At 45.5% G+C, this 17875-nt stretch overlaps 1 protein-coding gene across 5 annotated transcripts in view; it reads right to left on the reverse strand.

Annotated features, from left to right (window-relative positions):
• The window catches only part of LOC128764915 (contactin-associated protein-like 4), a 75820-nt gene that overhangs the window by 28979 nt on the left and 28966 nt on the right, over positions 1–17875 (reverse strand). For all 5 annotated transcript variants that reach the window (XR_008415808.1, XM_053875206.1, XM_053875198.1 and 2 more), the window contains 4 exons: positions 7678–7853; positions 7348–7494; positions 3800–4061; positions 2773–2919 (listed from right to left, as the gene is read on the reverse strand). Coding sequence is in view for 4 of the 5 variants with exons in the window: in XM_053875206.1 (XP_053731181.1) it covers positions 2773–2919; positions 3800–4061; positions 7348–7494; positions 7678–7853 (732 nt within the window). In the remaining variant the exon portion in view is untranslated. The remainder of the gene's footprint in view (positions 1–2772; positions 2920–3799; positions 4062–7347; positions 7495–7677; positions 7854–17875) is intronic.

Genomic DNA, 17875 nt, shown 5'->3' on the forward strand with positions numbered 1-17875 from the left:
TCTGGAGCTCAGAAGCCGAAGTAACTTTTTTAACTTGATCGTGACAAATACGTGCGCAGATTAGAGCCGCCAGAAGACACGTGTCTCACCAGGATCTGGTCCCGCCCACACATGAGACCATGATGATGTCACGGCCGCGCACGTCAAACAATGTCTTGGATCGGTTACACAACCAACGGCCGTCTTACTGGTCACTCGGAGCTTCTTTGTTCAAAAATAACTTTCAATAAGTATGTTTGGTGGCAGGGAAAGTAAAGGACCAAAATCTAGACCACCAACTTCTTCAGCTTCTCAGAGTTTTTAAATGTTTTGTATCATTATTTATTTTGAAACAAAGGTCAGGTATTGCTTATTTGATTGTTGCCATGGTGTCATATATTGAGGTTGGGAAAGTGGACTTTCGCATCCTATAGTGACGACAAAGGCAGCATTCAGCAGGTTTTTCAATGGATGAAAAGAATGTTTTCCTTCCCTCACAGTCCAGACAGGCGGTGTTGATCGTGCATTGCGCAGGGACGCATGGAGAATGAAGGAATGGAGAGCCATCCCACAGTTTACCTAGCCCCAACCTCCGTCTTTTTCCCAAGTTTCGCGCTGTCAATGTGTCAACATGCAGCGCTCAAGGCTGCCTTTGTCGTCAGTATAGGACGCAAAAGTCCACTTTCCCAACCTCAATATATGACACAGTGGGAGTGAGGATGTGTGGTGAAATACTTTAACTATAACCGCAAAGGAGCCGAAAGGAGCCACCAACATTTCAGCAGCCCTTCACAGCAGAATCACACCGGGCTGCGAAACAGTGTTACGTGATCGCGGAAGGTCTAATGAAAACTTCCAGGTCAGGAAAAAGTCCTGTTCATCCTGGAAAACATATCAGATTAAAGGGTTTCTGGCTGAGTTCTGAAAAGATTACATCTTGGGCTCAAAAATTGGGGTTGCCATGGAGACAAATCCCCTGGCTGCTGAGACCTTGGACACTGACGCCGATGCAAATTAATGGCACAAAATTGCAAAAAAGTTTGTTGCGAATATTCACTGGCCTCGGTTAGCACATTAGGGGCATTTGCACGTATTTTTCATGTGAATATATCGCATATGTTTGTCAATACAAGCTGGTGCATCACCAGCACTGTTTTTCTAAGCGAAACTGCGGCACTTATTTTTTCAGACAAACGTCAATTTTTCCAAAGTTCGGCTCGGTACGAGCACAAGTCCAATGGTAGCACTCCTTGTTGACACGTCACACACCAAAACTTTCGACATGGTGCAGTGCTTGACTGTGTTCATCTACCAGCACCTGGTTCTGAACAAGACAAGACATAAAGACTGAAAAGACAGCGATTATAAAGACAACGTTTGGAAGAGAAGACCAGCAGAGACAGAATATGATGACGCTGTGTGTCATCAGCGAATTCCTCGATTCTATCCGTGATTGCGGCAAATCGTAGGGTCCCATTATTTGTTGTGACTTCAGTGCCACCAATGCTATGTATTTAATCGTGTCGCCCCCGATGTGCAAAGACAGGTGCATCAATATTCGCATCCGAATCCTTTGCAATTGTGCGCTGCTTATTTGTGCTGCCGTCTGTGTGCGAGGACCTAACGTCAAACAGAGTCCAGCGGAAAAAGACAAAGACCTGTTGAGTGAAATTAGAAGTAACAAAAACATGAATATGGAATTCCTCCCTCCACACAAAAAAGTTGACAATGGCAAAAAAAGTTCTCTAAAAGAATGAAATCGAGTGAAGAAGTAAAAGTATAACTAACTGAAACCTTGTCCTCAGCCTTGGGTGCAAGACTGAATATTGTTGCCAGAAAAAGTCAGAAGCAAGGAAACATTTTTTTTCTTTAACCTTCACAAAAGACAGCAACATTGTCTCAAATAGGGAGGCAGTTGGAATGTCCCGAAAATGTACCATTAGGAAATGCTTTTTTTGGAGAAGAATCCATTGCTACAAAAAAAGTTCAGGGGAAACATGGGAGGCTCACAGTACAGCGGTGTATCGTGCATCAGCTGTACTTCAGCTCGACAGCATTTAAAATCCGCTTTCAAACTTCATGAAACTTGTTTCATTAGAAGAGCTACAAGGTCGACGGCAGTCAAATACTGCCTGTTAAACATTTACCTTCTCAAATTCAAACGGCTCGAATTCAGAGCGCATTAAAATGAGAGTTGAAGAATATGTTAAGGAGAAAAGCAGGAAAGACGAAAATGTACATCAAAGAGTGGAAATGTGGAGCAAGGAGAAGGAGGGTGGAGGGGGGTGGGGGGGGGGTTCTGCGTCTGGGTGAATCCCAAACTTCAGAAGGAGATCTGAGGATAATTATCACCTGAACGCCTTCATACGCTCAACCACTCAGTAATAACATTGGAATTTCTCAGACGGCCCCAGGTTTGTGCTGGTGCTCAAGGTCATCTTCTCCGCAGAAGGTTTCTCCTCAGGCAGACTTGGTGAGAGTTGTGGAGCCACTGGGAGATCAGCTGTCTGATTTCACCACGAGAAAGAACTGAACTCATCTTGATATGTCGGTTGTTTATCATGAGATTTTTCTGATTCACTGGTAGATGATGAAGCTGGAATAAAAACTAGCTAAAAGCACCATGGTGAAACACACTGATGTCACCAGCTGCCTCAGATGTTGGTTTTAGATCATGATGAATCGAGGCATCTTGAAAGTGGACGTCAGTTACAGTAAAACCAACTGAACAGGTCAGCTGAAGACAGAAAAACCTTTCACCACCGCCAAACTTTGTCTTGGTTTACATCTTACCTCCAAAAAACATGTGATGGTCCGTTGATGGCGCGGGGACGCTGGCGTGAGCGGTCGCGCCTTCGTTCATGTCCACTGTGATGGTCAGATGGTCCGGTCGCCACTTCAGTTCCAGAGAGTGCCACTGTCCGTCGTTCAGATTGGAGCCTAAACGGACCAAATGAATACAGTTGACGTATTAGCTTCTATTATTATTGTGTTTTATATTGACACTCATTTTCACTTCCTTAAAAAACTAAGTCAGAAATGGTTTGCTTTAAAAGAAACCTACATTTATTTATTATATGAGTTGAAAACTATTGTGTTTTGTTTTGTTTTTTCTCTAAAAAAGAAATGAAATCTCTTCCATTATTTATTTATTTTTTGACAATATTTTGTGAAAATATTCATGTTTTTTTCATTTCATTTTCATCTTAATGTATTTCATGAGTAAGCGAGTCACGTTTATTCCTATTTTATTATGGGTTTATATGGTGTCTTTAATGTACTTTGTGGTGTATTAATTCATTCCTTTTCTTCTTTATTTTATACATTTTATAAATACATTTTAAATCATAAATTCCCATTAAAATGTTGTGCACTATAAAATATTTCACCTAATGTCACCTAATCTTAAATGGTGCAATTACATGAAGAGATATTTTCTGTTGCCTAATAGCATTTCTGTAATTATTGTCTTTATTATTTTATCTTTCGAAAAATCACTAATATTTGAGCGTCTTTGAAAGTAAAATAGACTTTGTTTTTATGCCAAGCTGATAACTTTTAATTCTGTTATTCAACAGAAGGTGGAAGCAAACAACTATTTAGTATATTATTTAAAAAAAAAGGCCATTTACATCTCTTAAAGTAAAGTATTATTTAGTGGAGAAAACAAAACTAGGTGCCAAAAGTCTGCTGGAACATGGACTCTGACATAACATGTCCATGTCCAAGTTCTGTCTGTTGAAAACACCACCAATTGCTCCATCAAAAACCAGTGAATGTACTGTATCTGATTTGTCCTTGACAAAGAAAAAGTGCCGACCAGCGCTGAGCTCCAGCAGAGTCCTCTCTATTTTGCTGATCCGCAGATGTAGCTTGGCTTCGCTGAGGTACAGCCACACTCTGCCTTGTTGCTCTGCCAGGTCAAAGGTCAAGATGAGCCCCTCTCTGTTCCAGGTTCTCAGCTCCAGAGCCACCGAGACCGACGGCGAAGACCACTGAGCCGGCAGCTGGAGGAAACTCTGGGAGTCTGTGAAGGTCACGGCCACTGAGGTCGGCTCCGAGCAGGAGAAGGTCACAATACCCTGAGTGGAGACACGGAGACATGGCTGACATTGAAGCCTGTATTTTCACTCAGATTAAATATGAGGAACAGACCTGGGGGGGTTAGTTTCCTCCACCTTTGTCTCTTTAACTTGTTCTCATTATTGGGACCAGAGAACAAATGTGTTACCACAAGCATCATCGACTAAGACTTGAGCTCCAAGAGCCCTTCTGTGTCGGGACTCTCATGCGTCATCCAGCAGGTCATTTTGGCGACGCGTGACACGTGCGCTCCAGCACCATTACGATTTCAGGAACTAGTTTGCAGCTCATTTCCAGAGTCAAGTGGCAACTAAAACTGATCTTTTTTAGTTTAGAACCATCCTGAGCTGAGAGCCTGTGTTCACTTGGTGCACTAGTTGACCTTAACATACACTAGCTAGAGCTTATGTTCCCTGCATAACGGGAATCTGTCTCCAAAATCAGTGAAGATTTATTATTCCAAAAGAAATTCCAAAAGTTCCCAGTAAAAAATGTTGCATTTGGGTCTGAAAATGTAACAGACCAAAGCCGCTATGTGCCTTATATATTGTGTGTCCAGGAGGCTGATGGTTCACTCATCCTTGGTTTAAGTGTCCTCCCTTCCACCCAGACCACGTCTCCATCTCATCCCTCTGTCTAAGGTTCTTTTCTTCAGGCGCCACCGATGGCTCCGATGTGGGTGTGATGACATTGGGGGCCGTTACGACGCCATGATGACAGGGATAAAATCCAGGGCTTTAATTATGCAGATGACGCCACTAATAGGGAAGATCATCACGATCACCGCGAGGAACAGAAGACACGAAGAAGGGCGCCACAAGACGAGGAACAAAAGACGGCAACTTGGCTCGAGCTGATACTGATATCACTGCTGTTTTACAACTGCGACGGAAAACGTTGCTTCATCTCAATGGAAGTTTGTTGAAGTTGAGTCGCACTGTATTTACAGAAGATTGTCATGTTCTTGAGATGTGTTTGTCAGGATCTGCTGATGGACAGGTGGACAAGTTTTCAAAAGCCAAAACGTACTTCTCTTCGACCTGTGATCCAGAATGCCAAAGATATTAAAGGTTTAGTCCCAATATTTTCCCATTGAAAATGAATGGGGACAGTTAAGGCTCGCAGCTCCCTCATACTTCGGCCTAGAAACTCCATCAAAAGATTAAAATGCAGCTGCACTCTTCCTCTGTCAACAATCCAAGCCAAGTCATATATCGTTTTTTTTCATAAAATCTGTGTCAAGCAGCCTGAGATTTGGCCAGGAATGGAAATGTAGAGTGGCCAATCTGGCTGGCTGGAGTGGAGCGGAGCTGAAAATTACCTTTGAAGGGAAGGTTTTTATTCATGACTGTGATCAAAAAGTGCACCTCATAATCATGATATTCTCCAAGTTTGTCGTCGCACTTGTCGGATGATGATGTGTTTAGAAAATCTGTAGCAGCTTAAGAATTTGCGTGAGACTCGAAAATGTGCAGCATAACCCGGTTTTTTGAGCAGCTCAGAGTGAAAACGCGGCAGTTACTCTTTTTTCAAATTGTCGTCCTGCGCAAACCGTTGACTGTAGATATATGAAAATTGGCTCAGATGGAGGGGAAAGCCTCACAATTTCCGCAATATGCGTATTTTTTGGCTATCCACTACGGTTTCTGAGATATCACAGTTTGTTCAGGTGGTTCGACTTTGCCAGTCTAAAGTTGAGTGACACGGCGAATTGTACTGATGCGGCCATCTTCTCTGCTGGAGACGCCATTCAAGGCTTCAGACGCAGCTTCTGTCCTCCTCTGACAGCTCATCATCACAAGTGACGCACACAGAGTCGCGGTCGCAACAGCATTCACAAGCAGATTCCTCAGAAACTGCATCGCTAGAGTATTGTAAAGGCTTTATAATGGTGTTATGAATCTTTACACTCATGAATGACAACGAAAACTAGGTTTATGATAAGGTGAGAAAATTAAATTGTGTTATTTGTGATGTAACATGATATGTTATGGTCAACAACGTGCCATACTGTAGAAGCCTTGTTACCATGCAAGACTCTGAAGACTGGTGGCGTATTCTACACAGCCATATATAAATGCATTATGATGTCCGAACACTGCATTACAGATGGCGGCCTGAAGCAAAGTGTTGCCAGTCAGTCTTCCAGCAGAGAAGCTACTCGTGGTGTCTCAGGTATCTTTGTCAGCGTGTCATCTGGACGCCTGCCCAGTGAGGCGGTCAGCAGGGAGGAAGCCCCAGGGCAGACCCAGGACCAGCTGAGAAATGAAGTCTCTCGACTGACCCCGGTGGACTTGTGAGTGAGAGGCAGCCTCTCTTTAGTTCAGCAGCAGCCGACGGGAAGAAAAATGGATGGAGGGAGGTTTTTTTTGGGCGAGTGTGCGAATCATTTATTTAGTTTTAAACCTTCCTGAAGTCGACCAAATCAGAGCAAACGCGTTTTCTTTCATTTATTTTATTTGCTCCCTCAATGTCCTCTCGCTTTCCTCCGCCTTTCTTTGGCTTTCATAATTGCGCGAAGCGCCTGAACAAACCCTGAGGGTCCTGACTCCCCCCCACACACCTCCACGGTGCTTTATCGCAAAACAGCCACCTCCGTTCTGCAAATAAATAAGAACAAGCAAAAGTTGCAAATGAATAATACATGATCACTTTAGTTCATCATTGTGTCCTTTTTTTCCTGCTCGGAGAGAGAGAATGAGCCTCCTAATAGCTGGAGGTTTAATGGCGCGACTCGTTCGGCATCCGGCTCTTTTAAGACACGCTGTGACTCGCTGACTCGTCCTATTTTTAATCAGATTTTCTTCCCCAACACGTCTTCCATCTGTTTACTTCTGTCAATTAGTCCCCGTTGCTATTGAGAGAGTTAGTGCAGCGAATTCATTCGAATCATTTGAGACACGTCGGTTTGAAATGTTTGTGAAGTGAAGCAACGCTGCAGAAGTGTTTCTCTGTGTGGTGTAGGGCCCGGTAGGCATCCTGTCAAGTGAAGCCCTCGAGTCCTGGGGGGGATTTACTTTGAGTCTCCCGCTCAATCTGCCTCGAAGAGAAAGACCTGACACCACACGGAGAGTGCAACTTTCACCTGCCTGTATCTGTGATCTTCTCCTTCTGGACCCTAAGCTCATGACCACAGGTACAACACAACAGGCGTATAAAGAGCTTTGTCTCTTGGCTCAGCTCTTTGTGCACCCATCACACTAGAATAGTGACTCCATCCTTCCCTTGCTTGTGAACCTGACGGCCTCGAGATACATTCTTACGGAGAACAATGGAGAGACCAACCTGAGCTGTGACCTGCGGGTGTCTGCGCTCTGCCAGGTCAATCAGGTTGATATCGTTGTACAAGAGGTTCTCCATGCAGCCCTGGAAGTTCTTGTTGGACAGGATGGGTTTCTGAAGTCCAGGACTCTGGACCGCGCCGACGCTGATCTGCTCAAAGCAAAGAAAGCGATAAGTGACTTGTCACAGATTTGTTCCATAGGCATCCACCCATTGTCTGCCTCTTATCCAAGGTCAAAAGTGAAAGCTTAGAAAGCATAGGGCCACACAGGTGGGGAGAAGGTGGCCTTGCCGTGAAGCTCAGGTTTACTTTGGACAGAGCGAGCGTCTGACCTGGTGGACGTCCCAGTGGCTGAGCTCTGCCGGGGTTTGGATCTGCCGGCTGGTTTTGTCCACCGTCAGGTTGAGGAAGTAGCTGAGGCGCTCCAGCTTCACGTGGTGCCAGTGCTGGTCATCGAGCAGGCTTCCCAGCGAGACCAGGAGGCGGCCGTCAGCTGAGGAGCTCACCCCTGCAGCGGAGCAGACGTGCGGCCGTCAACCACAACCTTGCTTCAGACACCTCAACCACCAAACAACAGCATAAAACCAGACTGGTCATTGATTCATCTGCGGGTGTCAGAAATCCTATTAGCGACCGGCCGGTCGGGGGAGGGGGGGGGGTGCCAATAAATGACGACTCGGCAGAAACGACGGAGAAACCTCATTAACGGCTGAACCAGTCGGTTCAGATTGCTGGATCTATTGACCTCTTGGTCCAGAGACTGGTGTTTAGCTGACAGAGCAGGACCTCGCACCCTCGACGGCCTCCACATGTTTGACCCCCAAGTTAGTTTCTGTGAGCGGCTCAGCTCAAGGAACCACAATCTTCCCGTATCACTGCATGAAGTCCATGTGAGGCAGTGAGGTTTGCCAGCTTAAATGTTGACTATGATGTTGCTAAATGGGACGCTGTGAAGCTCACACTTCTCAGGGACTAGAGTGGCTCTGACAATGGAAGAGAAGAGGAGTGTGTGGAGGATGTGATGGAGTGGAGGACCAGGTCTAACACTGAGAACATGATGACCAGCCCTGAGCATCGTCTCAATGATGGGCTGCGACAGATCGACCGCGAAGCTGAGCCTCATCACCTCAGCAACTGAGAGGCTGGGTCCCATTTCTCCCCCTAACACGAGCACTTAACATTAGCACTTGGTTCTGAGCTCCCTCCACTATGAAGTGCTCTCGGATGACGTCCCTAAGAATCGGGACAACACTTGACGTCACGTGTAAAGACAGCATGTCATAGGCTGCCGTGCTGTGTTTTGTATCCTGCATGTCCAGTGCTGGAGATGGTTTGGAAATGACAGCTGCAACCTCTTGCATCGGTGCTGATCATCTCACTTGGTTTGGTGAACCAACGGAGAAGAAGTGGGCGGAGCCTATGTTGCGGCGATAGATGTGTTAGAGGTGTGAGGATGCTAACGTTAGCCTGGATGCTAGCCCACTGTTGTTTGTTCAGAAGAAATCCAAACCTACTGTTGTACATCCATGTTGTATTGTTCATGTTGTGGGACACGGTCGACCATTTGGCTCGCTAACGTGTGACACCAGAGAAAGTCAACAAAGGGAAGAGTCGTCCTGGCTACTAACATGTCCCTGTTGTCCTGTCCAACATTGTTTTGAAATAAAGTCCTTTGGTCTCCTGGAAATGTCTCCACACTTCATATTCCTACTTGGTTTCAAGTCCGCTCTGGGGCTCCCTGGGTTTGAAGGGATCATTTCAAGTGGTGAACGGCGAGTGCCCTCGGTCTGAGGAGGATTGGGACACACTACACTGACACGTGAATGTGCAAAACCCAGTGTTAGGGTGAGGAATGGGACACAGCCTAAGACGCATAGTTCACTACTGCGTGAATTGAATGCTCTTCCATTGTGGAGCCTGTAGGTTCCAACTTAAAGTCATTTAACAAAGCGTGTATCTGGACCTAACACATCTGTAACAACTCATATCTGCACTCTGTCTTTCATTCAGCTCAACAACCTTGTTGCTCAGATCAGCCCTATTGTTTGTGTGAGTCAGGTTTAGCATTACTGACTGGTCCACCAGGGCTTCATGGCTTATTACTCACAAGTGAGGGTAGAATAGAGCATGAGATCATCAGATGGACCGGTGCAACATCTTCAGTCATGAGGACGCCACAACACTCTGTCGCAGAGCTGAGCCAGAAGACAAAGCTCTCCATTTACGTGTTGATTTCCTCTCCTGCCTGTGGTCCCAAGCTTTAGGAGGTGATGGACACAAGGGCGCAGATGGGTCCAGTTGTCTGGGAGAGACTCGAAGAAGAACTGCTGCTTTGGAAAATTGAGAAAGGTGGTCTCAGGCATCGTGTCAGGGAGAGTCTCCTGGATGCATCCTGAGCGAGGTGGCAGGGAAATAACGTTGCCGTGACGACGGCGAAGAACCTGAGCTCGGATCCGACTTGTCGTGGACGTCCTTCATACATAGGTTCTGAGTGAGAGCGACGAGCTGCGATGGAATATTGCTGCCTAAGGGACACAACCGCGATCGACTCACGGAATGTTTAAACTTGTATTAAGCCCAGACCCCTCGGTTTATTAGTTTCACTCTCTCCAGAGCTTCCAGTCATCGGAGTAGGGTGAGCTGGCTGCACATCTGGACCGTGAGCGCCACTCTGCTTCTGGCTTTCACATTAATTCTTCACCAAGTCAAAAGTGAAGCAGTACTTTTTGCTGACTGGTTTGCTGGAATATTAATGCTGACATGAGGCTGCTGCGGAGCGCGCTGACCTCACCATGTTGAGTTTGTCAATCACTGAATCCAGGAGGGGAATGTGACTGCATGAAAATGATACACGCAAGACTGTCACGAAGACTATGACCCGGGTCTGTCCTCCACTTGTCTTTCACTGAAAAATACATCGCCTGATTTATCACCAACTGAAGCCTTCATGGACTCCTGTAGGAGCACAGTTCTCCTAGAGGCTAAACGCCCACGTATGCTCAACGTTCCACACGCATTCAGACAGATCAGCGTACATTTTGTCTCTATTTCTGCACGTTTCCACAAAGCTTACGGATAGGGACCAAACGGAGCAGTACCACCTGAAACCATGGGGGGCAGTGTTGCTGTTACTACCTGATACGCAGCTCTAATGAGACACAAAGAAGCAAAACAATGGCGAAAATTCTCCGTCCTCCAGTCGCGATATATTTACCGACCTCAGCAACCACTGCCTCCTACAACGCTGCCCCCGTTTTGACTTTTATACAAGAGCTACATGATCAATACTCTACCACAGTCGCCATGTTGGTTTTGGAGTTTGTTGTTGTCATAAACTTTCGACTAGGGCTGCTCCCCCTGGTGGATATATTGGTGAACAGCAATACCAACATAAAGAACACATAGAAGCCCTCCTTTCACTACAGGTCACTATGTCATCAGAAAACATCACAATCAGAAAAACTTTATTAATTCCAAGGAAAAAGGTTTAAACAACAAAAATATAAATCTAAAACGTAAAATATTAATATACAAAATACTCTTTTTGACAGCGTAGGAAAGAGGAAAGGAAGACAATGCACACTCCACCCCTCATCTATTAGCCTGTTTATCATCATATCAAACCAGCCGAGCAGATGTCCTCCCACCTCCTGTCCCTCCGTCACACCTCTGTGCTCATACTTAACCTGCGCAACGCTCACACACTTCCTCCAACACCCCACTGTTTCTGGGTTTCTCCAGAGCCACAAAAGCATCTGGCAGTTCCTTCTGACCTTCCGTGTAAATCCTCCGGTCCTGCCACTCGTATTTGTTGGCTGCAGTGGGTTTGATAAAACCGTCAGAGCTGGATCAACACTTCACCGCTGTTGACTTCTCGGAGAAACAGCTCCGGCTCGTGTGATTATTCGCCTCTAATTGAGTCCGTTACGCCGTTCCAGTCCAGTTGACTGCGGCGGCGAGCCCTCGGCGTGTTTATTGCCGTGTACTACAGCTCGGCTTTGACAGCTGAGAGCGGATCTGAGTTATGAAGCGGTCGGCTGCATCGCAGCCAGCTGACATGTTGATGAATGTAAAGCAGAGAGGAAATGAGATGGTTTAGGAGGCCGGGCGTAAATCGTAATGAGCCTCCACAATTCATTCGGAGACAGAGAGCCTGGCGTATTTACGCTCCTGCTTCTGCTGTCTGCTGCACGGTCGTCTCCATGTTACGGCTCATATAAGCTCCCTAATCTATGCTAATTGGTGTCACGAACGCAGACAAATACGCTGTTCTGGCGCTCGCCATGACGCGCACTTACAGCTCAGACTCTGCCGCCGCCACAAAAGGGAACGTCAGGTGCAAAGACAATACGTGAGCCGTCTCTGAATAAAATGAAACATTCATAGCATTTCTGCCAACAGATGCTGCTGTGCTGGAGCTACGCTGCTCCGACTGCTATGAAGCACGCGACACGACACATCTGGTCCATGTCAGACTGCACTCTTACGGAGTTAACGCCCAACTTTCAACGAACAATTTGGAGTATCCCCCATTTTCCGAGTCTTCTTCTCAGCTACTTCAAATCTTTTCTGGATTTATAACCAGTGTGTGAACACCTGCTATCTAGTGCCACACCTAGTGCTGAGGTGAGCATTTACATTTCCTCAGGGGCCAGGTGAAGAGGGGCCGTCAAACCCAAAGAAAGGACGGAGAAAATCCAAAAAATAAAATCATGTGATGACATTATGTTGATTATGAAACTGTACTTTAAAAATGCACGTAAAATGTTGGTTTGTTGTGTTTTCATTCATTTAAACCACATTCCACTGAAAGATTCTGAATGTGTCTCATAGACTTCAAAATCTACTTTCAATTCTGACACATTTTAAGGAAAAAGAAATACAATAAAATAGCCAATGGATGAACAATTATGAAAAATTAATCAAACGAGAAGGTTATGTTTCAGTCACGTCATAATGAACAAAACACAATGCACAAGGCTAAAATGTCAGAGACAACAACAATGTCAGTTTTATGCTCAGACTCCAGGAGGGCCACATAAATACAGTCAGGGGGCCGCATTTGGCCCCTGAGCCGCACTTTGCAGGTCTGATCTAGTGGTTCGCATGAACCAACTGGAGAGTTGAGTACAGTGTCGTAAATGTCGTGACGATAACGCAGCCTTGCAGTGCAACAAATGGAACTGAGTGACCGAGGAGCAGGTGAGTTCTTCATGCATTTGTCTGATGGCCGATATGATGAAGCCTGGCTCGTGAATCTACGAATTCCAGGATGGTTGGGGAAGGTAGCGCCTTCCTCACCCTCTGATTGGCAGAATAGCTCTCTTCTCATTGGTCATTTGGCCACGAATACGTCATTTCGTCTCGCTCAGAGCAGACGAAACATCTGAGGAAATAGCAGAGGTTAGTTGCTAAGCATAGGCAAATGTTTTAAGACAAGTTGTCAATTCTTCTGCAAAATACCTTCATCTCATATTCTAGCCAACCAGAAGCAGGACGGCGGTACCCTCCCCTACCATCCTAGGATTCACAACTTTGCACCCAGCGAACACCCTCCTGTTCAGAGACTATAGACGACGCAGGCTCCATGTCCGACTCTGCCAGTGGAAGACCCGAAACACCTGGATATTCGACAACAATAGAAAACTTGGATGCACTGTTGGCAGCGAGGTAACAACACGCCTGCATAATTCTGGTCCTTATCATGGGCTTCTGGAGCAACATCAAAGACGCTGGTACCACCGGTGTGGTCACTTCTGTCAGAAGGTAAGAGGTCTCACTGGCTTCCTTGTTTACCACCAGTCCTCATGACTGATGCATTGCCTTATTCATTACGTATATACATACGTTTTTCTAACTCTACTTTGGACTTGCTTATTTACCAAGTCTTTCGCCGACTAACCTGTTCACCAGATCTAGTCTGGACTTGATCATTTAACTTGTCAATGACAATTGACAATTCATTCCTTGTTCACCAAGTCTGTTTTGGACAAAGTGTTTTTCTGAATTCAGCAACAGTCATCCCATGTTGTCATGTGAACACAGAGCTTCACAGTCCACCGCGTGCGTTCAGTTGTGGTTTGTGTTCTGGTGAGCACACCACACTCATCAAAGGATGATCCAGCCATGTTGCCCGTCCACCACTTCCCTCATCCTACATTGATCTAGAAACATGAGTAAACATCACAATCTATAACGCCGGGGAAGCACCATGGCAGGTCACGTCCAAGTGGTGCAAAGAGAATATCGCTGTCAGTGGTCAGATGCAGGGGAGAGAGACACGTCCCTGCGTGTCTCTGCTGTCTGTCAGCACAGATATCATCCGCCGACAGACAGCATCAGTCAGACAGCATTCCCCCGGGTGACGACTGGCACCTCCGCCACAGCTGGCGTCCGCCGAAGCAGAGAGGACGACGGCGGTAAACATCACCTGTCGCAGGGATGCAGCGGAGACGCAGCTTATGAGATGATGACTCCTGTCTTCTTCTTCATTTTACACATCACAGCCCATCCCTGGCGTCGCCCCACTTCATCTCGCGCTGGAATACCTGCCTCCTGCTCCGGCGCCTCCACACCTCACAGCCTCCCTCTGCTGACGGGTTACGGTTGGCGGACGGAGTAATCTAGATCGATAGCTCACAGCGTCGCAACAGGGCCCTCGCAGCTGGAGACGGAAGTGAAGGACCTGATTTAGATGTCTTAGATGCCGCAGACACGAGGTGTTCTCTCACATTAATGGGGCAGTAAAGCTGATGCAGTTATCTGCCCACTGCCTCCTTAACTCTTTTAGTACCTCATTATGACCAGCTGTCTGGTTACCGTTACCGTTGTACCGTGTGGATACGCTACTCCGTGACAGAAACCATTTGTTCACACGACTCTCGCAGTGTTGCTGCATCTCTGTAGTTTCATGTGAGCAAGTTCACAACAGTGGATCCTCATGGAGGTTTCTGAATCAGAACTACTGTGATATTGGACACAAGTGGGGAAAGAGCGTCTTCTGGTTCTTTTATTTTTACCTTCCACTTCCTGTTTTCTGTGCTGGCTGAATGACAACGCGGGAGTCAAATTGGCCGAGCTTCCGTCGTCGTCTGACCTGGTATTGTTGTTAGTCGTGTTTCCTGACTGGGTTGTGATTATAAAGTTACCTCTAAAATGATCTAATTTTCTGACTACCAACTTTCAGCAGCAAAACTGTGTCCACATTTTCTCTCCACATAAAACTATGATCTGGAACAATGAGTTTATAACTGGGAAAAATATGTAACACTGGATTGACAGAAAAATAAGTTACCTTACGGATATACAAAATGAGAAAGGTGAAACTCTTTCCTGTTACTTATCAAGAATTTCAAACACTCACATTCAGGCGAACACATTGGCAACGTTCCTAGCTGTAGCATGTGAAGTGTTTTGAAAGCGTCTGGGAAACGTAAATTGAGTTTTTGCCTACACTTTAATGTGAATATGCCTTGCTGTTTGTGTGTTGAACATAAAGCTTCCTGTTAATAGCTTTGCAAAATGTCATCGTCGCTGAATAGTGACGTCACCAGAAAAGCAAAGTGCGGTGAACATACTTGTTTTATATACACATCAGCAGTGAGCTGCCACAGATGGGTTCTGCTTATTGTCCCCTGTAAATTCCAAATGTATCGGACATCAGTTGGCAGCGGAAATGGGCGCTAGCCCCTCCTTCAGTAGCCAAGAAAATAATTTACAGACTCCGCCTCTAGCTGCCTCTTCCACTAGAAAGACTTCCCGTTTCTGGATTGTTCGTTTTGCTCGTCCGCCGTTCTGGATTTCGCATTTGGATACTTAATACTGTGTTATTTATTTTGTTAAGTGAATAAACTCTTGGGTGCACTTCCACCGCATCTCTACACCTCACAAACAGCTGTTGCAACAGCAACAAACAGTTGCTCAGGTGCCATCAGCTGATGTGATGGATGAATCGATCTCTTTCACAAAGATGCTCCGAACTCTGGAGACACTGCAGACAGCGCTTAAAAAAAAACCCCAGCATCATTTAAAAGAGTGATTTCTTCTCTAACTATCATGAAAAATAATAATAACTATGCTTCAGAGTTGGATTCACACGCGACGATGATCTTGGATGTTGATAAACTCATGCATGGGACGCAGATTGGTGGGGCTGCTGTATAGACAGGTGTCAGGCAGCGGTTGAAGTCACGAGGTCCAAACTTCCCTCCGGATCTTCTACCATACCGAGGTGTTCCCAGGTTAACTGACACATAATGTCCAGGGTCTGTCCTGGGGCCTCCTCCCAGTTCAACACCTTCACTTTCTTGGGCATATTATTGTTATATTTATTTGCTATTTGCTTTTATATTTATTTCTTTGGTAAAATATTTATGTTTCTAATGTCTTCACTTTACAGTGTTGATGTATGTTGTAACATAGTGCATATGCAAGATAAGCTGCTTTACTTATTCTGTCTTTAACGTTAAGTCTCTGCTCTCCTGTGATAAGTCCCATTTCCCCACTGTGGGACAAATAAAGGACTCTCTTATCTCACCTTTCTTGGGAGGCATCCAGTAGCCAAACTACATTTTGTTAGTTTGCCTAAAAATAGATTAAACTTTTTAATCTGAATTAATCGCACTAAAGCTGAGTTAACTCGGGATTAATGTCACATTACTCCCACGTTTTGTATCTGCTCTAAATGTAACTTAAAGGAAGGTGTTCTCCACACCAGAGTGGGTTAAAATGTTTTCCTCATGCCAGCATTTGTTCACTCCAACAACATAAGAGACACTGTCAAGGACGTTCTTCAGAATCACCTCAGAGACACTGAAGAGGCTCAACAACATGCTGACAGCACAACATTGTCAACATTGGCAGCACTTGTGTAAATAAAACTTACACTTAAAATTGTTTAAACATCTTTTACATTTAAAACAAACACAAAATTATTGGTTCACTTTTCATCAGTTGTGAGTTTACACTGCTTCAGCGCGATTAATTGAGATTGTAAAATTGTAACGTACTTACAGCCCTAAAGACAGAGGCATCTCACCCAGCCTCTCTTCATGTGGAGGAGCGGTGGCTCTGCTTTGTGTCTCTCCTGGATGACCTAGCGTTCTGTCCTATCTCCATTAAATAACTGTGATCTTGTTCTTTTGGTCCCCACAAAGCTTGTGAAGTCAAGTGGACAGTGGAAATTTACCGGTGGATGGACAGATGCTCAGCTCCTTCTTCACCATGACAGACTGACACTGAAGCCTTGTAACTGAGGAGGACTCGCTTTAAAAAAATAAATAAAATACATATTTCAAAACTAAAACTATTTCAAACTCGACCTTAAACTGAGGGGCAGCTGAAGTGAGTCCAAAGATTGCTGACCTAATCTGAAGTTTTGGGGTATTTTCTGGGGCCCTGTCGTTTCTACGTAAAGTGGCAGCACTGCGGTGTATGTGTAGGTGGAGTGATACATACACCATTGTCTTATCTTGAGAAACATCTATTTAGGAGCGACCCAAGAGCGGAGCCTTGAGGAACTGCACAGGATCTTTTCAATGCTAGATTCAAACGCTGCAGATGAAAAGAGAATAGATCTTCACATCTATACCATGACGTGTTCTCACGGCAAGATGAGAAGATGTGAAGTACATCATGATGGATGGAGTCAAATTCAGAGCGGCGGCTGGCATCACACTATGACTGTGGCGCATGGGTGTTTTACATACTCAAAACGGTTTGGAGTATACCATGTTGGTGTCAGGTCACATCTCGATAACACAAACGCAAATGTCTGACAGTAAAACTCCAGCCGAAAACGAACCCTCCTTCGCTCGCTGAGCATTTCCCGAATTTGCCTCCAACTTTAATTTGAAAACTTGCAAATGCAGTCGGTGAACACGCACCAGCCGACTGAAAGTCTGACTTCTTCCAAAAATTGGATGATTGGAATCTGAGAAATCACATCTGACAAAGATGCAAACAAAGCAGCAGATGGAAAATCAGATGCAGCTTCTGTTTTAATTTGGGAGCACAGATATTGAATCTCTTTGACGGAGGGAGGACGGCTGCGGTGGCAGCGGCTCCGGAGGCAGCGAGTAATTACACTATAGATGTTTATCAGTGCGATCAACCCGCGCCGAGACGAGACGGCGCTGCGATACTTTGCCAGGAAAAGTTCTTCAAAGTTACTTCATTCAATTAAACACAACAAAGGCCGTGTGGATTATGCAACCCGCTTTCAATTTTCTGGGCGAGAGCCGACACATTCACACAAACACACGCGTGTCTGCTTCACCACAGCCGACGGTTGACACTCCAGTCATCCCTCTTGTTTACTGCCACAGGACCGGAACGTGTTGTGATCGATTCACCACATCCATGAGCCTCAGTGGTTTTCAGTCCAACATTTTCAAGTCCAACACTGTCTCTCCTCTGAACTAGTGATGAGTCGGTGAGGTTTCATGAAACAGTGTCCTGATTTCCAGAGGCCACCAGATGGCGCTGTCTGCTGTAAAATGTTTGGACTTGAACAGCTAATTCAATGAAACC

This window comes from Synchiropus splendidus, chromosome 1 (genome assembly GCF_027744825.2).
Source record: "Synchiropus splendidus isolate RoL2022-P1 chromosome 1, RoL_Sspl_1.0, whole genome shotgun sequence".
NCBI classification, from domain to species: domain Eukaryota; kingdom Metazoa; phylum Chordata; class Actinopteri; order Syngnathiformes; family Callionymidae; genus Synchiropus; species Synchiropus splendidus.